This window comes from Perissodus microlepis, chromosome 3, assembly GCF_051167445.1.
Source record: "Perissodus microlepis isolate ML-2025 ecotype Zambia chromosome 3, ASM5116744v1, whole genome shotgun sequence".
NCBI classification, from domain to species: Eukaryota; Metazoa; Chordata; class Actinopteri; order Cichliformes; family Cichlidae; genus Perissodus; species Perissodus microlepis.
The window spans coordinates 3,568,619-3,594,544 of NC_140463.1; the positions used below are offsets into that span (position 1 = coordinate 3,568,619).

At 39.8% G+C, this 25,926-nt stretch overlaps 1 protein-coding gene across 1 annotated transcript; it reads right to left on the reverse strand.

Moving 5' to 3' along the window:
* Positions 1-203: 203 nt before the first annotated feature.
* On the reverse strand, positions 204-25,506 carry LOC146389476 (uncharacterized). Its single transcript, XM_084911007.1, has 12 exons — positions 25,408-25,506; positions 21,125-21,256; positions 18,127-18,267; positions 15,142-15,184; positions 14,781-14,957; positions 14,464-14,683; positions 13,974-14,114; positions 13,772-13,881; positions 13,329-13,422; positions 4,159-4,216; positions 2,028-2,074; positions 204-1,867 (listed from the first exon to the last, which is right to left on the reverse strand). The coding sequence occupies exons 2-12, from the start codon at positions 21,211-21,213 to the stop codon at positions 1,335-1,337; spliced, it is 1,653 nt and encodes a 550-aa protein (XP_084767133.1). The 5' UTR covers positions 21,214-21,256; positions 25,408-25,506; the 3' UTR covers positions 204-1,334.
* Positions 25,507-25,926: the final 420 nt, after the last annotated feature.

The window sequence follows — 25,926 nt, forward strand, 5'->3', positions numbered from 1 at the left end:
GTGTATTGTTGAGAATGTTCAGAAAAACGGGCAATTATAGATTAGAAAAAAATGGACAACAGTTATTCACAGTTATAGTTTAACGACTTTTGAAATGTCTAGTGTTTATATGAAAAGAATTGTAATAAAGAGTTGGAAATACATACATACAACAGTCTCAAGTTTATTACATAAAACTGAAAAGCATGATAAATACAACAATCTTTAATTCAATTTTATTTTATTTCATTTTATTTTATCTATACAGCGCCAAATCACAACAACAGTCACTTCAAATTGTAAAGTAGGACTTACAATAATACATGTAAAGAAAAACCCAACAATCATTTTACCCCCTATGAGCAAGCACTTTGGTGACAGTGAAAAGGAAAAACTCTCTTTTAACAGGAAAAAAACCTCAAGCAGTATCAGGCCCAGGGGCAGCCTGATAGTTAAACTTAGTTTTTGCACTTGGTAAAGCAGAGATGCTGATCATTTTATTAAACATGAAAGAATTTAGACAGTTTTGAACTCTTAGTGATGCTACAGTGTTTTTTCAACTATAGAACCGGAAGCAGAGTTTGGACCCGGATGGATCCTCGAGGCTCCTCACTACGATAGCCATAATGATTCATCAAGGTGTGCATCTTCGTAGCTTACCAAAGTCGTACTTTTTTTGAAAGATTTTTTAGCGCCGTGTACCACATAAAATCGGTTGGGGTCAGTAAGCACAACCAGAATTCATGCACAAGGCACACCGGATTATAAGGCGCGCTGTGGATTTCTGAGAAAATTAAAGAATTTTAAGTGGGCCTTATATAGTTTCAAATGAGGACTGAAGCCTTTGCTGTTTATTAGATCAGCCACATGTATTATGATCTCTCAATACAATCATATTCTGGCTATAACTGCATTTAAAATCTATTGAGCCAATCATTTCAGCTTATATAGCCGAAACATTTTCAAATCATGAGCTCCCAACAATGAGTGAAACAGTAAGAGCATGTAGAGAGTGTGGAAACATCCCATTAAGAAAGAGAAATCAAATTTGTTTTAATGAGCTCAGATTTGTTGAAAATGCAGAGGAGCTGGTTGTGAACTGAGTTTCAGAGAAACATACTAATATTCACTTTGAAGCTTTGAGTGGAAAAAGACAGAAAAAACAACATGTGGATCCTGTAATAATGGGAGCTTCCATCTTTAAATTACTGGAGAGGAAGAAGTTTACAAGGAATCCTTTAGAACAGTTTAAAACATCAACTGACTGAATGTATGAATCTGAAAATGTGTTTCTGGGTGAAAGAGACAGACAGTCAGAGTGTTTCTCTAACAGGAGGGCACTCTTTACACTCAACTCAGCACAGGGACACTGAGGAACCAGGACTATCAGGCCAGAGTGTAAACCCAGGATAAAGAGTTTCAGCGAATGTGGTGTTAAAGGTGTGGAGGTGGATCAGAGTGTCAGAGGAGACTCTGTAGAAGGACAGAGTGCCAGCAGGACAGTCCACATACACTGCTACTCTGTTAGAGACAGAGGAGGAGGAAATGGATGTTCTTTTTCCATTATACCAGACAGAACGAGGACCATCATCAGAGCAGCTCAGACTCCAGGACTGATCATTACATCCAAACCTACAGTCTTTACTGCTTCCTTTCCTTCTGATTCTTCTGTAACTCACTGATATAAAAATGTGTCCTCTCCACTCGACCTCCCAGTAGCAGAGGCCAGTCAGACCATTTCTACAAAGCAGCTGAGGATAAAAATCAAATCTCTCTGGATGATCAGGATATGACTGAACCTCCTTGTCATATGTCACCTTCCTGTTGTTGTTAGACAGTTGGAGGTTTGTGTGAACTGTGTTTGTGTCGATTGTGAGTTGACAGGAATCTGATGGAGAGAACAAACAATCCAGCTGCAGTTATTGATCCATCATCTGTTCATTAATTGACACTTTGATGATGACAGTCAGGATGAGTGATGTGACAGTTTGAAGATGGTTGAATGTGTGTTGCTTTGTTTTCATCAATCACATTAAAAACACACTTACACTTTCTCAGACCTGGTCTCAACCATTGGCCCCCAGCAGGCTCCACCCTGAAAGGAGAAAGGAAAGAAAGGAGACCAGATCAGACCAGCACAGTCTCTTTCAGCATGCACACATGGACATTGCATCGCTCTCATACACATACTTTTAGACACTAATAAAGGAACAGTCCTACATTTTCATTGTCGTCATTATCTTTATATTCCTCTTCTGTTTAGCTAAAAAGAACACCTCCCTGCCTTTGCTGCCAGCTGTTTTCTTCTCTTAGTGTCAGTGTGGTTACTGTAGATGACCTCTGACCTTTGAGTGAGTGCAGCGTTTTAATGTGTATTAATACTACCTGAAACCTGTTCATCTTGTGATTTGTCCACATGCACACAGAGAAATTTCTGCCTCTTTCATGATATTTCAATCAGCACATTAGAAACTATTATCAACTATCTGTCTACATTTGTGTGACTGGGATAAAGAGAGATTGAAGTGAAGGGGTAAAGTGTCTTAGTATATGTCTTAACATTAAAAATGATCAAAGTCCCAAAAAATTGGTTTTCCCTAACCCTAATAAAAAAGCATTTTCATTCTTAATGAAATATAAATGAAATGACAAGTTTGATCATCATGAGAAATGTTTGAGTAGTAAAATGGACTGTTCTAATATCTGAATTTTGTGTTTGCGGACATGATACAGCTTCAGGCTTGTCCACTTGTGTGGAGGAAAGTAGGAAGATAAGAACTATATCCCCAAGTTATCATACTCCGAATGGACCATGTTCAGCATCTCCATTGCCGAAGCTGCTGCACTGTGTTGCGGACGGAAGGTGTTTGGTTTCTGTCGTGGTGGTAACCCCCCAACCAAATGTTGGACACCAGACGCGAAGAAGGAGTCCTATCAGGCTTGGTTGGCCTGTGGGACTTCGGAGGCAGCTGAAAGGTAACGGCAGTCAAGCAAAAACACAGATGTTGGAGGAGCTCGGAGAGGCCAAGGAAAAAGACTTTCAGACTGCCTCACAAAAATTCTGGCAACCCATCAAGTGACTCAGGAGTGGAAAGCGGTGCTCTACCTGCACTGTGTATAGGTGGACCGCTGCTGACTGTAACTGAGAAAATTGTCGGGCCGTGGAAGGAATACTTCGAGGACGTCCTTAATTCCACTGGCACGTATTCTGTGGAGGAAGAAGAGTCTTGGGATGACCCCCCAACCTCTGGGGGTGAGGTCACAGAAGGCAGTTAAACAACTCCTTGGTGGCAGAGCCGCTGATGTGGCTGAGGTGAGGCTCTGGATGTTGTAGGGCTGTCCTGCCTGACATGCCTCTGCAATGTTGCGTGGCGATCAGGGGCAGAACCCCTTGACTGGCAGACCAGGGCGGTGGTCCCCATTTTTAAGAAGGGAGACCAGAGGATGTGTTCCAACTACAGGTGATCACACTCCTCAGCCTCCCTGGGAAAGTCTATGCCAATGTGCGAGAAAGGAGAGTCTGTCTGTTAGTCAAACCTCAGACACAGGAGGAACAATGCAGTTTTCTTGATACTGCAGGTACTTGAGGGCGCATGGAAGTTTGCCCAACCAGCCTGTTTGTGTTTTGTGGACTTCGACAAGGCATTCAACCGTGTCCCTTGGGGTTTTCTGTGGGAGGTGCAGCTAGGGTGTCTGGCTCATTGCAACGGGCCATTCAATCCCTATACAACTGTTGCCAGAGCTTGGTTTGCATAGCTGGCAATAAGCCAATAAGCAACAATAGGGGCCAGTGTAAAACTATACTAGCACACTGCACATATGGCAACTGCCATATTATAATGTTGCAGGCAATCCCAAACTCCAGTCTTTTGTACTCCAATGTGCAGTAAGAAATCTATTATCCTCAACAGTTCTTTCCAGGAACATCATCTGAACAATTTTCAGTATAAACTTGCTGGTCCTGTTATAACTTTTTCTGGCATCACATGTTGCACAAATCTTTAAGCCACATTTAAACTGTTTGCTTGTCATATACTGTGTGTGTGTTTCTCCAGATATCACAGGATGTCTGATTCTTGATATGGAACTCATTTTCTGCATGAATCAACAAAAAGGCTAAGTTAAGGAGAGAGGAAATGTTTTTAACAATTTCTCCTTTTTCAGGAGGTTTTTGCATACCTGAGAGCTTCCAGTCTCTTGTGTAGTTGCTTCTCTTCAGGGAACCGGTGCTTAATTCCTGCAAATGCATCTTAAATCATAATTGGTCCATTAAACATTTGACACTGTTCTAACTAGCAAATCAAATCAATTCATGTTACTTTAGAAGTATGAGGGCTCTGGTCCCCCACAAGCATTGTGTTTTTTGAGCCGGTTGCAGTCTTAACCTAATTCTATCTGTAATTTTTGTTTTGTCAAATGACTATCATTGTGATGGCCATCATCATGACTACATATTACTAACACGAGTTAGTCATCCTGTTTCATTCTAAAAAATTAACCCAGTCAATCAACAACAACAACAAACTTTATTTATATAGCACATTTAAAAACCAGTGGTGTACCAAAGTGCTTAACATGCAAGAGGGTAAGATGAAGTAACAGGGAAGGATGAGGGCTATGGCAAGGTACCAAAACGTGCTAGCAGGTTGAATGGCATTAAAACACACGAAGGCAAAAGAATTGCATATAAAAGCATAAAAGAAGGCTAAGTGTAGAGGATAAAACAGTCAAAAAAAATTAAAATGAATTAAAAGCCAAAGATAAGAATAAGCGTTAAGCTAACTATCAAGCAAGCGTTAACTGGTAGAAAAGGCGAGGCTAAATAAGTGGATTTAAACCGCGATTTGAAGGAATGGATGGAATCAGACTTGCGTATAGCGATGGGGAGGTTATTCCATAAATCGGGTGCAGCCAAGGCAAACGCGCGGTCACCTCTAGTCTTCAGCGGAGATCTTGGCAGTACCAAGAGTGACTGGGAAGATGATCTTAATGCTCTAGTAGGGGTGTATGATCTAAGTAGCTCAATGAGGTAGCTTGGCGCTATATTGTTAATAATTCGGAAGGTAAGCAGCAGGATTTTGAATTGAATGCGGTACTTAACGGGAAGCCAATGCAGATCAGCAAGGACAGGGGTAATAGAGACACGCCGCCCACTACCAGTAATGAGACGAGCAGCTGCGTTCTGAACAATTTGGAGTCTATGGAGGAGAGTAGAGTTAAGACCGAAGTAAAGTGAGTTGCAATAATCCAACCTAGATGTCACAAAGGCGTGGATAAGCTTTCCAAGGTCCCTATGTGGAACATAATGTCTGGCCTTGCTAATAAGACGCAATTGATGGAAACAAGATTTAACAACAGAGGACACTTGTTTATCGAACTTAAAAGAGCTATCCAAAAATACACCCAGGTCACTAACAGTGTCAGTGAGGAAACTGTTAACCGAGGGCGTCACGGAGTTGGCTACGGGGGACTCTACTGTCAAACACGATAATTTCCGTTTTCCTGTCGTTTAGAATAAGAGAGTTACCTGCGAGCCAATTTTTGACCTCACGCATGCACTCACGAAAGCCGTACATAGAGGGATCATCAGTTAGCTTGAAATACATCTGTATGTCGTCGGCATAACAATGATGTGCGATGTTATACTTCTCAAAGATTGCGCCTAAGGGGAGCATATACAGTGAGAAGAGCAGGGGGCCAAGGACAGATCCTTGAGGCACGCCGCAGGAGACAGGTGCAGCAGAGGAGAAATAAGGGCCAAAATTGATCGAGAAGGACCTATTAGAGAGGTATGACTTAAACCAATCTAGGGCGGCACCTCCAATGCCAACTGTGTGTTCAAGCCTCGCTAATAGGATGTTATGATCTACCATATCAAAGGCCGAGGATAGATCTAGTAGGACCAAGACTGAAGAGCGTCCGGAGTCAGCAATCAGAAGGAGATCATTGAGGACTCTGAGCAAGGCCGTTTCAGTACTATAACAGGGTTTGTAAGCAGACTGAAATTTATCATAAATGGCATTCGCATCCAAATATGGCTGGAGTTGTGAAAGAACGATCCTCTCCAGTATTTTGGACAGGAATGGAAGCTTAGAGATCGGCCTATAGTTCCCAAGATCGTTATGATCAAGGTTCCTTTTTTTAAGAACGGGCTGGACAACAGCGCGTTTGAAGGCTAAAGGAACAGAGCCTGCAAGTAGAGATATATTCATTAGCGATAGGATGCTGGGTCCAATTACGCTGAAGCAATCCTTAACTAAACGAGATGGAAGGATATCATAAGCAGGAGAGGTGTTCTTTGATTGGTCAATAAGTTGCTTGAGAGTATGGAGTGACACCGGCTCAAACTGTTGAAATGATGATGAACAACCAGGGGTGGGAATAAAACTTGACACTGAGGGGAGCGAGGACTTAAGATGTAAAACTTTACGAATAAAATGAGTTTAAAATTTTTCACAGAGAGCAGGAGAGCATGCCAGTGGCATTTCAGGACAGGGGTTAACCAATGAATTGAAAACATTAAAGAGGGATCGGGGGTTGTGACCATGAGTAAGAATAATTTTAGATAGGAAGGCAGCTTTGGCCATTTTAGCAGCAAGTTGAAATTGCAACCGGCTGGCACGCAAGATATCATAAGAAACCTGGAATCTATCTTTCTTCTATCTTCTCTCATCCCGGCGGCACACACGTTGCAAGGCATGTGTAGAATCGTTTAGCCAGCATCGGGAAAAGGATCTAGGGTGCTTCATTTTAACAGGGGCAACAGTATTGAGGATGGAGGAGCATGTGGAAAAAAAGGTGCTAGCAAAGTCATCAATCGTGGAAGCCAGGGAACAGTCAGGAATGGAAGAGGCAAGTTTCGAAAAAGACATCGAAAAATTCTCCACAGTTGCAGAATTAATTATACGTGTAGGGCGTAGGAGAGCATCAGGGTGAAGTTCAGAAGTACATAAGTTAACATCAAAGATAACAGGAAAGTGATCAGAAATCCCAACTAGGGCTGGGTATCGTCACTGATTTCTAGAATCGATTCGATTCCGATTCACAAGGTCCTGAATCGATTCGATCCACGATTCGATTCAATTCGTCAATTCGATTTGATTCGATTCAATTGGATTTGAATCTGGGAAATTTTGCCTCAGTCAGAAATATTATAATTCAAATCAGTACATTTACATATTTTTGTATCTATAAAAAGGAAGCTGACACTTTCGAGACTTTATCAAAGGTGTGAGCATCACAGCAGATGCCTTTGTGTCAAAGTAGCTGAAGATAAAACACAGAAAAACATGAAGGTGATTTTCCTGGCCTGGGATTTTATAAAAATATTCCACAGTACATCAAAAACGAAAGAAAACCATTAACAAGCATATGAACATTACCTCTGAAGTTACAACGGTTTTATTAGAGACACAACTAAGCGTTTTGCATTTTGCATAATTTTAAAAAGTTTAAATTTGTTCAGAAGCCTATTGAACGGCAGAAATTAGGTTTTCTTTTCGGAAGTAAGTAAAAGGAAAAAAAAACATCAGCCGACAGCGCTGCAAATAACGGTAGACTTGTGCGTAACAAGCAAGTGAATAATGCAGAAAACAGATTTCGGGGATAGACGGGAAACTGTTCTTGAAGTACACTGAGAAAGAGAGCGAGAGAGTGAGAGAGAGCTGTGCATGAAGTGTGGTAGAAGCAAAACAGCAAAAGTCAGAGGGAGTCCATGATGATGTTTATGTGAAGCTTAGTTTGGATCTTCTTTTGCTGCTGGTTCGGTCAGTATTGTTTGGAGAGAGATAAAACTAACAGCTTTAGAATCAGTGCAAAAAAGGCATAAACACAAAGCGCGGACCCGCCGAAACATCGGAATCACAGCTCGCTGATGGTGCCGTCGTTTCTCACCCGACAGCACGGATACAGTGCCGTCGGGTGAGAAAGGCGACATCTCACTGATTCTGATCCGCAGGTCCGCGCTTTGTGTTTACGTCTTTGTGCAGAATCCGTGTTCCTGCTCTCATTTACTTTTTTAGCTGTTTGGTGGTTGTCAAAATTTTGTGACGTTTCACCTGAGATTCTGGAATTTCGGGCAAAATACATTTATATAAAAAAATCGATTCAGGATTTTAATGAATCGATATCACGTTATCCAAGCCAGAATCGATTTTAATCGATGAATCGATTATTAAAACCCACCCCTAATCCCAACATTGCTTATATCCTTAATGCTAATGTCCAAGCCATATGAAAAAACCAGATCGAGGGTGTGGCCCCTAGCGTGGGTTGGTTGGTTAACCCACTGGGCAAGATTAAAAGAGTCCGATAATGCAAGGATGTCTTTGGCTAACGGATCGTCGTTACAGCAGATATGAATGTTAAAATCACCCATAATAAGCACACAGTCATATTTAAAAATAACTGAACCAAGAAGGTCAGCTAATTCGTGAATAAAAGTCTTATTATATTTAGGTGGCCGGTAAACCAAAACAATCAGAGAAGTTCGCAAGGCGGTCATCTCCAGAAGTTGAGCCTCGTAACTGATGTAGGAAGAACAGGGTAGTTGTCGGACTTTGTATTTACATTTAGAGACCGAGGCTAAGTCACCACCTCTACTGGTAAGCCTCGGAGAGCTAAAAAAGACACAGTCCGGGGGGAGAAGCTCAGAAAAAGGAAGCGACTCACCAGGGCGAATCCAGGTCTCCGTCAGAAAGAGAGCATCGAGGCTCATGGTGGAGAAAAAGTCATTTAACACAAAGGTCTTATTTACCAGCGACCTGACGTTGAAAAGAGCCACCCATGTTCAGGGCGCAGCATCCACACGAGTAGCACGTCGCAGGGCTCTGAGGTGGTTGACACCACGTCTGTACGAGGCGATCCAGGTCCGAGCAGGGAGGCATGCTGCTGGAAGGGCTGGGTAACCTTGCTGTGAGACGGAGCAAATCTACCGGTGGCCAAGCAGTTTAGCGACGGGGCGATCACTGGAGACTGCACGGAGAGAGCGTAGCGATTCCCCAGAGGCATATGGGTAAACCGTAGCCCGTGCTTCAAGGTAAGCTTTCATACGCACACGGAAGCCACTCCTTTTACCGCGTCTCCTGTATCTCCTGTATCGTTTCTTATACAGATTAAAAGGAGGTAGGCAGGGAAAGCTAGTGGGGGGGTCTGGTCGTAGTGGGGCGGCAAGTCCCAAAGTCCAGTGTCGATCGAAGCGATGTGAATAGGAGAAACGGAGACGACCCCATATGAGAAAACCTGTCGACAGTGGAAGGGAAAAACTCCCTTTCATAAGGAAGAAACCTTAAAAAAGGTTTGTAGCCATTTGCTTGCCGGTGTGAGGGGAGGGAGACATGACAAAAGAGTTTTTGTAGTGTGTAAAGACAGCTTCCCATGTAGATGACCAAATTGGAATCTCCTGGATAGATCAAATTCATATCACTGAAGTGTAGTACCTGTAGTACCTACAGCATGCTGTTGTCGCTGAGGTCTAACAGGACAAGCACAGTCCACTGTTGAGCTCTGAAAGTAGACTGAACTGGTCCACCTCTGGTCGCTCTCAACGGAACCCCGGCAGGTCTGTTGACCACAATGTTTTGGCTAACCTGCCTAGGTTCGGCCAACACTCTCATCCAGTCCGACAGTACTTCCGTCAACTTCGGCCTGCTTAATATCCGTTCGCTTACGAACAAAGGACATCTCATCCAGGATCTCCTAACAGACCGTAAGTTTGACTTTTTTTTTTTGCTTGACTGAGACATGGCAACAGCCCAATGACTTTTCACAACTCAACGACTCCACCTCCCCGGGGTTGGTTTACACCTGCCAACCTCGTGAGTCCGGCCGTGGTGGTGGCCTCGCGGTTATCGTGAGAACTGGAAAGTCTCGCCGCTGTCTGTCCCTACCTACAGCTCCTTTGAATCTGTTGTTTGTCAACTTTCAGGACCTGCTCCAACTGTTATAGCTGTCATTTACCGCCCCCTAAAAATGTAATTCTGTTTTTATAAGTGACTTTGCTGATCTGCTGACCAACCTAGCTACTGTTTCCCCTAATATAATATTGCTGGGTGACTTCAACGTCCATGTGGATAACTCCGATCATCCTCTTACCAAGGACCTTTCATCCTGCTTTGATAGCTTCAGCCTTAAACAATACATAAACTTCCCTACCCACACTAAGGGCCATACTTTGGACATAGTCTGTTGTTCTGGACTTACCCCCTCCAACTGCACAGCTGACGAGCTGCTAGTTTCGGATCAACTACTTCTCTCCTTTAATGTTCACATGACTTTCTCTATAATTAACAATCCTCGTATTATTTCTTTCCGGAATATCAAGAAAATAAATCTTGATATCCTTTCTTCTGCTCTCTCTAGCTGCTTGTCTCTTAACAATTTGGCTATTCAAGACAATCTAGTATTTTATTATAATCATAGCCTCAGTAGTATTTTGAATTCTCTTGCTCCACAAAAAAACAGAACTGTACTTTTTTCTCGCTCTGCACCCTGGTACACACCTGAACTCCGATTATTGAAAGCTAAAGGCCGACGGCTTGAACGTCTTTATAAGAAAACTGGCCTTACTATTCATAAGGATATGTTTAATAACCATGTTCTGTTTTATCAGGAATGTATCAGTCAAACCAAATCTGCCTATTATTCTACCATTGTCTGTTCAAGTGAGAACTCCACCAAGACCCTATTCTCATTATTCAACTCCTTTAACAGGCCACCTGATTCTCCGCCCGCTCATCTCTATTCATCTAACTTCTGCGACTCTCTAATGCTATTCTTCACTGAAAAAATTCATAAAATACACCTTGACTTGGTTCCTAATGCTCAATGTAGCTCCTCTGTCTTAATTCCACCCCCTCCACTCTGATTTTCAACTTCCGTCTTTAACTGATATTGCTGATCTCATCCACAAATCAAAGCCTTCTACCTGCCAGCTTGATCCTATCCCCACTGTTCTTGTCAAAGCCTGTTTACCTCCTCTCCTTCCCCTCATATCTGCTATTATTCACTCTTCACTCACCACTGGAACTGTTCCTGCTTCTTTCAAAGTTGCCGCCATTACCCCAATCCCGAAAAAAACAGGTCTAGATCCCAACAACTTTAACAATTTTCGTCCTTTCTCCAATCTACCATTCCTCTCAAAATTCTTGAAAAAATTGTTGCTTCACAAGTCCATCTACACCTAACTGATAATAACCTTTACGAACAGTTCCAGTCTGGTTTCCGTCCTCTGCATAGCACCGAAACTGCTCTTATAAAAATAACAAACAATCTTCTTATGACAGCTGATTCTGGTCTCCTCTCCATCCTTATTCTCCTTGATCTGAGTCAGCCTCATACCTGTCTGACCGCACTCAGTTCATTCAATTAAAATCCTTCACTTCTCAGCCTTCTCCTCTATCTACTGGGGTGCCCCAGGGATCTGTCCTCGGGCCCCTCCTTTTCATCATTTACCTTCTTCCACTCGGACACATTTTTCGTAAATATAACATTCAGTTCCACTGCTATGCCGCTGACACCCAGCTTTACCTCTCTACCAAACCCGAATCTACTCTTCCTCCACCCTCCCTCACCCTCTGCTTAGCTGAACTCAATTCCTGGTTCTCCTCCAACTTCCTTAAACTCAACAGCAATAAATCAGAACTTCTCCTGGTCGGCACTAAACGATTGCTATCCAGAATTAACGATTTCTTTCTCACTATCAATAATTCGTTGGTCCCTATCTCTCCCTCTGTGAAAAGCTTGGGTGTCATTCTCGATAGCACATTATCCTTTAATTCACATATCAATAATGTCACACGTGCAGCATATTTTCAACTTCATAACATCAATCGCCTCCGCCCTTTCCTCAGTCCTCATGCCACGGCCATTCTCATCCATAATCTTGTTATCTCTCGAATAGATTACTGTAATTCCCTATTATTTGGCCTTACACAAAAATCCATTAACAAGCTCCAACGTGTCCAGAACTCTGCTGCCCGTATTATTACTAGGACTTCCTCTACCCACCACATCTCCCCAATCCTGAAGCAGCTACATTGGCTCCCGGTTAAATTTCGCATCCATTTTAAAATAATCCTTTATACATTTAAGGTTATTCATTCTCTCTCTCCACCATACCTCTCTGATTTAGTACAGATGAACTTCCCATCCCGGTGCCTCAGATCTTCATCTTCTCTTTCTCTCTCTGTTCCTTCTGCTCGTCTGATTACATGGGGGGCAGGGCTTTTAGTTGCTCTGCCCCTCAAATTTGGAATTCCTTACCCCCTGACCTCAGAAATATTAGTTCATTCCCTCTTTTTAAGTCCACCCTCAAAACTCATCTGTTTAAAATTGCTTATGTTTAAACCTCTGTATGCTCTTAACTTTTATCTGTTATTCTTATTATTGTGTATATTTCCAGTTTTTGTGTTTTTATTTGTTGTACAGTGTCCTTGGGTGCTTTGAAAGGCGCTATTTTTAAATAAAATGTATTATTATTATTATTATTATCTAAATATACGTAGTCAAAATGACATTAACTTGGCCTCCAGTAACCCTGTAGGGAATGTTTGAGTCATTTTGATCACAATATTTAAGTTTCTTCCTGTTAACAGTGTTTGCCAAGGTGTTGCTCATATATAGGAGATTGTCTGATTTTTGGGGTTTTCTCTGTATTAAGTACCTTGAGATAATTGTTGTTGTGATTTGCCGCTATGTAAAAAAAAAAACAAAAAAAAACAACAACAACAACCCTGAATTCAATAAATGAAAACACATCACTTCAACATTAATTTAACATTCACTTAGTATGGGGTTGTTCGGTTGAAATTGTTAAATGTTGCCATTATTGTACTTAAATTTGTAAGCCTTAGTTCAAACTGTATGATCAAAGACATTCTTCTGTCTCCATCCTTATTTAGTGAGGATGTTTACTTCTTGCCATTCATGGTCTCAACTATGTTTTTGTATGGGTAGAGCATTTGGGCGGTTAAGCTAGGGGAGATGACCTTTTTGTGAGCAGGAAGTCACACAAATGCACCCATATCCACACACACTCACTCACCTGCACATATATACACACTTACAGAGACACACACACACACACACACACTCAGTGCCCCCCCCCCCATGGAGTGGTGGTGGGGGGGGGGGGTTTGCAGTGAGTGTTTTGTGTAAACTGTGTCACAGACTAAAAGGTTGCAGGGGAAGCTGGTTTTTTGGAGTGGTCTGAGACCGAGGGCAGAGATGCTACTCTGAGATCCTCCCCTTGCTAGCATGTAAAAACCGGTTGAGTTTTTGACTTGCTTTCTTCACGGAATAAGTCTGAATTTGCGGGCCTGTCGAAGCACAGACCCAACAGTGGTACTTACCTGGAAATAGGTAGAAGTGTTTTGTCAGAGTGTCTCTCTCTTTGGTTGGCATCTGCTTCTGTTCAGAGGGGAAATCTTCAAATTGTTGCATGACCTTTGAGATTAAAATGAAGTTACAGTGATGTCTGACACAGCAGCTCATATTACAGAAAATATATATTGCAGTCATAGAGAGAGAGACATGGAGACATTGTTTCCATCATGTTTAGAGACAGGAGGATCATCTCTTGTTTTGCCTTGTTTCAGGTCACAACAAATGAAGGGCATTACAGAATTCTAGCCCCATTGCCAGCTACGAGCATGGGAGATCAAAGTGGTATGAAATGGACTAGTAATAGTAGCCAGAAAGAAAATGCAAAAATATTTAGAAAAACTTAAACATGCAGAGAAAGAATTAGGAATAAATTCAGGTTAATGACCAGATAAAATACTGGCAAACTTACTTTTTTGAATAGTTCTTCAATATCATCATGACAGCACCCCGTGAGGATCACATCACAAATGTAATGGAAGAAATTAGAACCATATTCTGGGTTTCTATATGAATAGGTGTCTACAAACAAACAGAAACATAATTTGCTGCATTTAATTGTGTTTGTTATTATACACTATATTATAATAGTTACAAGAAGCAGGAGAACTTACGAGCTGTGCTCGAATGAAAACCAATGAAATCCTTTTCTATGTGTACTTTTCCAACTTTGGCAATGTTTTTTGATGGAGGGCCAGTGTTTTCTGTCCCCATGGATTGTGTGCTTGCATCTACTGTAACTACTCCTTCATTCTCTGAAACAAGAAAGATGTGTGCAAACAACTATTCTTGATCATACTAAAAGCGAGAAAAACTGCATCATGCGTATTTAACATCATTACATCTAGTAAACCATTAGTTTCATTACATTCTCCAAATTATTTTAAAGATTTCAAAAGTTTTGGATTTTCTTTGCCTGTACTTAATTTTGTTCATGGTTTTCTTCTTTCTTTAAAAAGAGACACTGACCTAAATGAGACAAACTAAACAAAATATTTCATAACATCACTACTACAACTATAACTGGTAATAATAATAATAAAAACATGTGTAACAGTAATGGTCAGCATCTTTTTGGTGCATGTCAGGCTAGATGATAATCACCTCCTCTACAGGCCTGAATGATTATGACCTTTGGTTTGTTCATTAGTGCAGGACAGTTCTTTGTGTTTAAGCGCTCATAAATTTTATCAATTTCAAAGTTCTTCAGGTCAGAGCCACGGATAGTTCCCAAGTCACCATGAGACATGAGAACCACAAACACACTGTCTGTGTTAAAGAGCTTTCGATGCTTGGAGAAACGAATTAGAGCCTCATCAATCTCCTGTAAACAGAAAAGTTGAACATGAATTTGATATTTTACTCAGTTTGAACATCAGCTAAGTGGAAGTGAAATAATGCTTTCTGTCTGTAGAATTTACCTGTGCAGTCAGGTCTTGATAATATACCACTGCATAGCCCAGATTATAGAGCAGGTTGAGCACAGCTTGTGCGTCATACTCAGCACCGTGTCGGTTTGATTTCAGATCATAAAAATGTCTAATATTGATCAGCAGTGCGATGCGATTTGATATGGAATATTCAGTCACAGGGTAAATCTGAAAGGATATATAATTTAAAGGAAAGTCTTGAGATCACTGTAACAAACTTTATTTTAATTTTTTTTGTAATGCAGTCAGTTACAAATAGACAGTAATTAGCTTTAATTTAATATTAACTGCAAAAAGCTGAGGACAAGAGCTCAGTTAACAGATATGAGATGAGAATTATATGGTGACTCACCTTGTTACAATCTATGTCATCTGTGCACATCGCCATGTTTAATCTATGAACACATTGAAAGATATTTGTAGCTGGAGGACTGACTCAGCATCAGTTTATCAAATGACATCCATTTTTTAGATTATTCACTATATATCACATAATTTCTCTTCTTCGGGAACAGACAGGGAAGACAACAAGAAGGTGTACAAAAAGGGTTTTTTGATTACCTAATCACAAAAAATAAAGTTAAACTAATACAAGACATGGAAGAAAAAAAATTAACTTAAAAGAGAAAATAAGCCAAAGACTAGAGATAAGAAGCAAACTGAACATGGAAGTGTGGGTTTCTCTACCTCATGCTGGAAGACAAATTATAAAAATAAAATTAAAAAAGAAATCATGAAAGATACTTTTCCTGCTTTCCCGGGAGGCTGGACATGAAAGCCTTGGTTCTGGGTCAGTTGACCCAGCATTTTGACATTCTGTGTTTTGTCGTCTGTTATATATTAAGTTTAACTGGTTAGTTGTAAGTTCATTTTTATTATGTCTCTGAGTTAACTTGTAATCAGTTTAATTTCTTGACCTTTGGGTTCCCTTTGTGTCTCTGTCCTCTGTGTCCCTCTCTGTGTATTTGTGTGCATCCTTGTGTCTTGTTTCCCTCTTCGGTTTCAAAATGTGCCAGTCTTGCATTACATCTTTTCCTGTTTTATTGTGAGTCTTGTGTCACATGTTCAGTGTGTTTAGTTTTGCTTCTTCTGTCTCGCTATGTCTAATTTCCCTTAGCTTTGTTTCCCCATGTGTTTTCTGTTCCTTGTTATTCCTTGTGTATTTAAGCACTCTGTTTCCTGTGTCCAGCACCCTGATCTCCCTCATGGCTGTGTTTAGTTTAGGTTAGTTTTGTATTTCTGCCATCTCAGTAATAAAGCTGTGTTTTGAGTTTAAGCCCTGTCTGCAAGTCTGCATCTGGGTCCTATCCTGCCTGATTCACAGCCAGTTCATGGTAATGTCTGCCATCCATCAGGGTTTTTTTTTCGGTGGGGGGACTTCTGAAAACACCCTCCAAACTTCAGTATTCACATGTTAGCAAGAAAACAATGATATTAAATGTAAAGTTCGGGGGTAACTTGTTAAATCAGCTCTGCGCTAAGGAGTCTGAGAGATGAAACATGATAGTGAGTCCACCAGAGCCTTTGTTTGTTTTGTTTTGTTTTGTTTTGTTTTTTTCTACAGCTTGGTAATAGAGTGGTAATAGTAGGGTTCCAATGAGAAACAAGAACATAATTATGTGGTAATTTCTAAGCAATTACCACTCAATTACCTGTAGTAGTTTTTTGTGTAATAAGAAGGAAACAGAGCTGAAAAATGCAAATGCAACTGACTGTTTCTATTTAACAACATATCAAGGACAAAGAACTATTTGCTTCCTCTTTTGCTTACCTCATAGATCCATGACTAAAAACCAATGTATTATAACAATACATTTAGAATCAAACCAACATTCCAGCTACTGCAGTAGCACTGCAAGAGAAGTTTTTAATTAATTAATTAATTAATAGTAATAGTAATAATTAATTAATTTAATAGAACTTTTTAATTCTTAACCCTCCCAGGTAGTGATGGTAAATTTGATTCTTTTTACTGAATCTGAAAGAGTTTTAATGAGTCACTCACCAAAGTGAATCGGGTTTGTTGAGTCATTTGAGTCACTGACTCAGTTGACCAGAGAGTGCAAAAATGTATATTTTCACTCAAACTTAATTTGTTTCTCTTTTCATGTAAATCCTACTGCTAAGATGAATGATTGTAAAAGAAAACAACTATTTTGTATAGCAAAAAAGAGCAAAAAAAATTCTAAAGAGAACATTTATTTATTTTTATTTTATTTTATTAGTATTTTACTTAAATGTGTCAAATATATATTTTCTCATCTAAATGTCCACTGAGCTGTGAGCCAGGGGGTGGTAATGCGCCTTAAAGTTGGTTGCCAACCAAGAAGAAGAAGAAGCTGTGAGACAGGAGGGAGGGGTGAGTGAGTGATTCGTTCAACTCGTTTGAGCTGTGAGCCAGGAGGGAGGGGGTGAGTGAGTCCTGAGTGATTCGCTTACGCTACGATTCAGCACAGGAAGGGAGGGGGTGAGTAGCTCAAATGTGCTGTTAGCATGTTAACTGGGCGATGCTACTGTGAACGGAGGAGCTATTGTCTTGATGTGAGCTTCTACTCAGGGTTTTTTCTTCCAGTTCAGAGCAGAAATGTTTTTGTTAAGAAACTGGCTGTTGTTTTCCCCCCCACAATTTTAATTATAAACTAGACATATTTCCACTAATGGAATTAGTTTGCTAACAGCAACAGGGATGAGTCAGTGAGTCAGTTGTGCTTGTGAATCATGATTCACGAGTCAGTAAAGTGATTCTCGAGTATTGAACGATTCGTTCATGAATCAAACATCACTACTCCCAGGCCAAAGGACACACTGGCGCACAGAGGTGGGTAGTAACGAGTTATATTTACTCCGTTACATTTACTTGAGTACATTTTTGAAAAAAAATGTACTTTTAAAGTACCTTTTTTGCACGATACTTTTTACTTTCACTTGAGTACATTTATGAAGAAGAAACAGTACTTTTACTCCGCTACATTTGCAAAATTTGACTCGTTACTTTTTTTAAAAAATAATTAGTTTAACACATTAGATAACATGCCGTCAGTGGAGTTTCCGGTAACTTTTTTACCAATGAGACGTGGCCATACAGTCACATGACCAGTTTGAAACCGTGGCGGGCAGAGCGGTCCAAGCGTTTCAAAGTAGCGGAGAAAAAGTAGCGAAGGAAGACAGGATAAAGACAAATTTCTTTTTCAGGACAGCATCACTGTCCTGAAAAGGAAAATGACCAAGTCTAATATTTTATCGTTGTTTTTTCATTGTTTTCTTTGGAAAAAAAATTCAGGCCATTTTTATCCAAGAAATCATAAACATCTAAGGGAGCTCATTACAATTCTCTGACCTTGTTGGTCCAGGCTCATCACTGAAGTCTGGAGGTTGACCTTTGGACTGGTCACTGGTCACAGACGGACAGCTGGATCTTGCAGACTCTACTCTGTCCTCCTCTTCCTCCATCATCATCTGCTTGAGGACTTCAGTCAGGCTGAGAGGTAAACCACAAACAGTTCACATTAACAGAAGTAACTGAGTTACAGTCGCTGACCTCTGACCTGTCATGTAACCTAGAAACCAGGTCACATGATTCATACCAGAGATACCTGAGCTAACCTGCTGAAATGTAAGACTTTCCAACAACAAAACACAAAAACAAGAAATGGACAGAATATTAGGCACAGCTCTGAGTGTTATGCACTCAGTTCACTGCCATCTCCGACCTCCGTATAAAACCATATTAAAGCTCTTTTATGGCCACTCAGACACTTTAGGATAACATGATGTTCACACATTATATATGTGGCTGTCATAGTTTAACATGTGAACTTCGTGCATGTAACATTCATGTTGAATCAGATCTCAGCTCAGATTATTTGCTGAATAATCTAAAGTTTCTTTGACATCACGAATTAGACGCTGTCATGAACACACCTCCATGTTTCAGTTTTTTCTGATACACTGAACCAAGTCTTAATAATGATGATGAGCTCCTGCAGGCTGTGGCTTTATTCCTGGAGATGCATGAATCACATGTTTAATCCACATTTGAACTGTTTTGTCCCCTCAGTTTGAACTGAAGTCATTTAAATATGAGTGAAACTAAAGCATCAGCTGACAGCTGTAATCAGCACAAATCACCTGTCAGAGCTCACAGTATTTGACTCTGAAAGTCATTCACAGTCTGCAGCTCAAACTCTTCTTTGCTGAATTGGAGAACATTGTTTCTGTAAGTTTACAGAAAAGTTCACCTGCACTGATGTTCACATGAAGTGGATCCACAGTCAAACGTCTCAGCGTAGAAACACTCAGACCTGATCATTGTTTCCATGCTGTCCTTTATCTTAGAAACGCTCCAGTGTGCAGCAGTTTGTGCTTTAGCTGTGAGTGTGGACGCAGTTCACGGCAGGACATATTTGAAGCATTAAATTGTTCAGGTGTGTCCACTTTTACAGGGAGAAATATACTGCATATAAAGTGGAACACAAATTGCTAATTTTACTACTTTGGGAAATTTGACAGCAAGGTCTGAGCAGTTTTAGCTTTCATTTTACACACATGGAAGCACCTGTCTAAAACTGTCATTTTATCCATCAGGTGGTGACAGCTGTGGTTGTACAAAGACTTCTGGTCCTTTACAAGTTTACAGGAAACACTTTGTTGCTGAGCTGATGGTCTGAGTAACTCATTTTTGTCAAAGTGAATAAAAACTCTCTTTGGAAAATTACGAGTTATGTAAAAAGATGATTAGCTGGGGTATTTTTTGTGTCCTCATTGGCTAATGATTGGTCAATAAATCATTAGCCAATGAGCAAAAGGTTTCGCAGTCACACATCATCACATCTGGTTTCTTGTAACAAAGATTGTAAGAGTTATCACTTATCTCCTGAGTTAAAACATCACTTATCTCTTGAGTTAACACTTATCTCAAGGCCTGAAACCTGAGGTCTAGATTTGTTCTTATCCAGCTAACTTCAGATTAATCTGGGTTTTCTGTGCTATGAAGGTTTGTCACTTATTCATCCTGGTAAGATGTGGGACCTCTGTGGGGAGAGAAAGTGTGTCTAAAGTCTCTTTGTTAGCTGATGAACATCAATAATAAGCATCTCTACTAGCTCGTCGGTTGGCTTGGACTGATAACAGCACTTTCTTTGTTTTTTAACCCTTTAAGACCTACCACAGAACAAAGTCTGCCAAGCTTATCTTTATAATTTTACATGCTGTAGTGCCATTTTTGGGAGCATTTCAAGTTGCTATAAATTAATACAACCGTTATAGCCCAAATTTTAATGTTATGTATGCATTAAGTAAGTAAGAGAGGTTTCTAGTTAGTTTGAGGTTTATCCCTCAAAACTGTAAATACAAAAAACATGGACAAAATAGTTTCCAACAACAGGAAATTTATTTTGAGTGTCTTCATAGTTTTGTTTTTAAGATACAATTTTTATATACTCCAGGAAAAATGAAAATAAATATTATAGTGCTAATTTGCCAAAAAAAACCAGCATGTGTGTCAAAATAAACTATTTCCAGCAGTGCAATTTGAGTTCTAAGCATCCCACAAATGATACAGAAAAGCATAAAGTCAGACATGATTTTTAAAAACACTAGTATAGGCTTATAAGGCCCTGAAGGTAAAAAAAAACAAACAAAAACAAAACAAAAATAAACCTAGGACAGGCTGATGGCATAAAATGTATGCAAAAAACCCCCGTTGCTCTAGCTCTAGCTTACTTGCTTCCAGTTTGCGGCGCCCCGCAAGGGACATGGGAGAAAAAAAATTAAGTTGAACTTTTGCGAGATCTTGCAAAAAAGACTGCATTCATCGCATGGGGAAATTCTAGTTAACCCTCAAATTTAGATTTAGATGGATAAAACTTCACTGTATGATTTTTGTATAACCTTTGTATGCTTAGATGAAGTATGTGTATATGTCAGGATAATCTGGTGGAAAAAAACTGCTTAGTTTTGCTTAACAATGTTTCACTATGGCATGTGCTAAATGTTGACCAGTGCCTGAAGCTTCCTGAGTAAAGATAGTGGGAGTCTCTGCCCAGCAACAGCCTGTGGGACAGAAACCTGTTGTAACTAAAAGATACAGAGAGCTGTGTGTGTGTGTGTGGTTATAAAAGGGGCGCTGTGATGCCCAAGTGTTAGAAAGCTCATTACTATGAGCCTGTGATTTTTTTGATGTGTGTGTCCGTTCTCCTGCATGCAGTAACAAATACCAATAGAAAATTCCATGACATAGTCCAGGCTGGTTCCTGTGAATAATGATGGAGCAGTGATGTGAGTGCTGAGCTGTGACATGGAGAAGAGTCAAGGACAGTTAGAGATGGTCATCTCACCTCTGAGCTTTGGTCTGGCTCTCATGTTCCCCACACAGAGTGGTTTTAGAGGGAGGGACTCCCTCCTCTCTGTCCTCACACTGATCCATGCTGCTCCATTCACATCAGCTCACACACACTTTCTACCTTCACCTGCAGAGGAAACACAAATCATTCATGTGCACATCAACTGAAATCCTCCTTTCCATCATCATCAGTGTCAGCTGAATGCAGTCAGACAGCAGTGTGAGGCAGAGAAAGCTGCCATCAGCTGCTCTGCTTCTACTATCAGTCCACTAGATGGAGCCGTGAAGCACACATGATGCATTCACTGACACACGCTGATTATTTCTATTTATATTTTCAGTTGATGCCACACTGGTGCTTTCTGACTGTGCAGCTTTAATTTAAACTGCAGGAGAAGTTTAGCAATTACAGCTCCCTTAACTGCCTCCCCTCCCCCAAAAACTGGAGGTTACAGAGTTAAACATGCTAAGATTTTTATTGGGAGTGAACAAGAGGGACTCAGTTAGAAATGTGTATCAGAGGGACAGCTAAGTTCAAATACTTAGGACACGGTGAAAAAGAGAGACTGACATCTACACTTGATGAAAATCATGTCTGTGTACAATTTGTACACAGACATGATTTTCCATATAATTGTATTATTTTATAGAAATACACTAGTAGTTTTTTATATCAACGGTAATATTAAAAAAAGATTTTAAAAACATTAAGTTCATCAATAATTTTATTCATTTGTAACACATTACTTCTGTCTCAACATCTGACTTCATCTGTTGACATACCTGAAACTGATATCTAATTATCTTTACATGTTCTCAGTTATTAACAGAAGGGTGCAAATTTAATATAATAATTTTGGTTTGATTGATTGACTGTGATTAACAAATGCAACAACCGCTGTCTTGTTATCATACAAAGAATCATAATTACTTTCTGTTTGAGCAGATCCAACAGTTTGTCTCTTATTTTTAAAGAGAAGCCAACATGTTTAATTTAATTCTATACTACAACTTTTATTCATTCAGATATGCTGTGACGTTAAAATGTTAAAAATAATCTGTTATGCTGAGTTTTATTCTTGGACTACAGGACTAACTTTATATGATTGAAAGTTCTAAATATTCCTTTCTCTTCTCTCATTTAACCCTGTTCATCCTCTGTTTGAAAGTCTTTTGAATTCTTGTCTAAGACCAGCCTCTCTGCTGACTTTCATTCTACAAACAGAATGTGGTGCTGTGGAGATTTAGAGAAATAAATCTACCATGAACAAAAGAAACAAAAAAGAGCAAACAGACTGATTTTCTTTTGGAAATCCCCCCCTCTCCCGTTACATCAGTACATTTTAGAGCAGAAACATAAGAAAGTACAGCAGGAACAAAGACCCCAGATGGATTTCTCTGTCTGGGAAAATTCAAGTCATTCCGCTGAACCTGGTGAATGGAATTGGTGTGTTTTCAATGGATCCTACAGATACTAACTTGAAGACATGTTCAGCAGCTCACTGTCCTCTAATATGGAGGACACACTTCAGCATCTACAGCAGAGATTTTTGTGTGTTTGTTTTGATGACTGTGTGAACAAAATGAGATTTTAACACAGCAAAGAAAAACCAGCTGCAGAGTTTGAGACTCATCTTAGAATATTAGGAGCTAAATGCATAGATTAGATACAGAAGGACTGAGCACATAAAGGGAGCTGCTTATTGAAGGAAACCCAAGAAAACTCCATCATCTGTCTGACATCATAGTCATAAAAAACAAAGCTGCCTTGAATGATGGATGTTTTCAGTCAAGGAAACACTCTTCCATGGAAGTTTAAACTAGAAAAACTAGGAGGAAGCTGAACATGAAGTTAATAGGCAGATCAAAAGTACATCATTATAATATATATGATTCATGTGCAGAAATGAGTAAGTTCTTCCCAAAACAGAATTAAAAAATAATTCAGGAACACAGATATATAGAAATGTTTCAAAAATCTTTAAGGTAGTGAAATAATGATCCCTATATTTATTATATGAACACAATCAGAGAAGAAAAGAGGTGGATCCTGAGCTGTTCATTAAAGTCAGCATTGGTTTTTGTCACATTCAGGTTTGTGAAAAATGGAGAGAGGATCCAAATGCAGGACTTGCAGACTGGTTTAAAGTGTACAGGGATTTATTATGGAAGCTAAAGTGAATAAACAGGAAGCACACAGAAGGTGTTGACGACGAGATGAGGAACTGGGGCAAAAAAATCAACCATCAGCTGTCAGCAGAGCAATGTTTAACACTTCCTCATGTTTCAGTGTCACACTATGTGTTTCTTGCATATTAACCAAGTTATTAAAATTATATTCCACTCAGTTCCTCCCATTTCCATTCTTCTCTTTTTCATGAATAAATCTGAGTTCTTGTTAAAAGAGTGCATGGACAGTCAGGATCAGGCTGCTTCCTGCTCCGTAGGTCCTCATGTCTGCTGACCATGACAGACTCAGACCTGATATTCTGGACACGACCACCTGATCGGTTCAACAGCCGTTCTGATCTTCACAGCTGAACATTTCCAACAGACTGAACTTTTTGTCAGACTTATTTTTCTTTTGAACAGTTAATTTGTGTTTAATTTGAAACTGATTAAACGCAAGTATCGGGGCTATGTTCAGCACTTTACACCTCACACATTCATTATGGAGGCAGAGCTATAAATGTGTTTGAGGCTGCGACACGTTACTCTGACCTTAACTTCATGAATCAATAAGTATACTTTATACATTTATACATTACAACAAACAGAATTTTACCATTTATCAGTTCAGCCACTTAACACATCTAGATGTGTAACTGAGAGACTATATAAATGTATTTGACACAAGATTAGAACCACAAACTTAAAAAAAAAGCATCAAGTGGAAATTCATTCAGACTGAAAACAGTTCAAAAATGAGAAAATTCAAAGTGTTTAATACTCTGGGACCTCAATGGAGGGAAACACACAAGGAAACACAAGAGACCACTAATAATGATCAAAAGCTTCTAACACTAGATGAAAACTCAGACTCGAATCCAGTAATTAAGAAACAAAAAGCACAATAGGCAAATGACATCAACACAAACACATGGGAATGCTGAAGAGTCCAAATAATGTCATGCCTCCATATGCAGATATACTTAACAAGCACAGGATTTAAAACAGGCTGAAAATAAGGTCTGTGAAAACCTTTATTTTTTTCTAAAGAGCTTTTTTTGCAGTAACTCTGAACTGAGCTGGTGCTGCCTTACCTCTTGCTGTTTTTCACATCACTTTAGTAAAACCTGAATGTCGACTTCCTCAAAACAGGTTTTATTTTCTTTTTTACAGTTTAAAGGGAAGAGCAATGTTCCATCAGTGATGATCAGTATCTGATGGCTCTAAAGTTTTATACAGATTGATTTAAACCGTTTATCTCGGGGAACACATGTTTCAGTGCAGAGTTACTAACTGTTAACCAGTGTGGAATCAGTCCATCAATAGGTTCAAGATATATAGTTATACAAGTAAAAAACACAGTGAAATGTAACCTGACACGCTCCTCGACTTGTGCAAAAAAAAGGCAGGGGGGCATTATACATTAGATGAATGTGCAGTAGTACCATTGTATGCAGCAAGCAGCTGAATTCTGTAATCATGCGATTTGTCTTCAAACACAACAGTGATCCAATGTTTGTCTCGAAATATGAGCTGAACATTTGGTCCAAACATCATAGAGCAGAAACAAACAGTACAGTTGTTTTTCCTCTTTTTATTCTTTTTATTTTTAAAGGCACATTGCAGCCAACAATGTTGCACTACTGCCATCTCCTGGGTTTTACTGCTACATCACTTCCATTTCCTCAGATCATCTTGATAAGTTTGGTATTCTTCAAAAAATGAAAAATCTTTCCTTTCCCTTTATCATGACTTTACTGATTAATCACCTTTTCATACTGGAATTGACTAGTACTACCCATTTCTACCCTCATCATTCTCGTTTGATCAACATACTTCCTGCAGCTAATAAGCACATGTTTAGTCGTTTCCATAGCATTGCACCTACATAAACCAGTCAGATGTTTCCCCATCCTAAAAAAAACAGGCCATTCACAAAACAGTGACTTGTTTTAGTTTTTTGCATTCTATAAAAATATCTCCCTTTTACTTCATTATCCCATGCCATTTTCCGTAACTTCTTACTTTCTATCCAAACTATACTTTTGCCTTCAGAACAGTAAAGTTCCTAAAGACACACTGTTAAAGGAAGAAACAAAGCAAACTTACGGTTTCTTCAAACACACACATGAACAACAAGCTCCACTCCACATGGACACACAGGTGAGCTGCTTCCTGAGAGAAGAAAGAACTCCATGTGAAGACGGTGAGAGGGCCACACCTTCATGTGCTGGTTTACAAAAATGTCGTCTAACTGCTCAGACTGGCTCAGAGTGAACAAACTGATCACAGTGTGTCTCGTCAAACCATAAAAGAGTTTTAGCATACAGGTCAAAAGGTTATTGTCCCACAGATGATTCTGCTTGTTGTGGTTGTGACAGGTGCTATTTAGGAGAGTTTGTTTTTTAGGAGGTGGAGATGTTCTCAGAATGAGTGCATAATCAGACGCATGAAACAGAGCAGAAATTAGCTGAGCTTCTTTTTCTCAGCAGTGTGCACACAGTGAAAATGAGTACAAAGTAAAAAATTAGTGTGAGTGAAATCAGCCCAAAGTAACAGAATGAAGCTCACATGTAAAGAAGCACTAGAAGAAAACCTCCAGAGCTAACTGGTACTGGTAGGACTTCT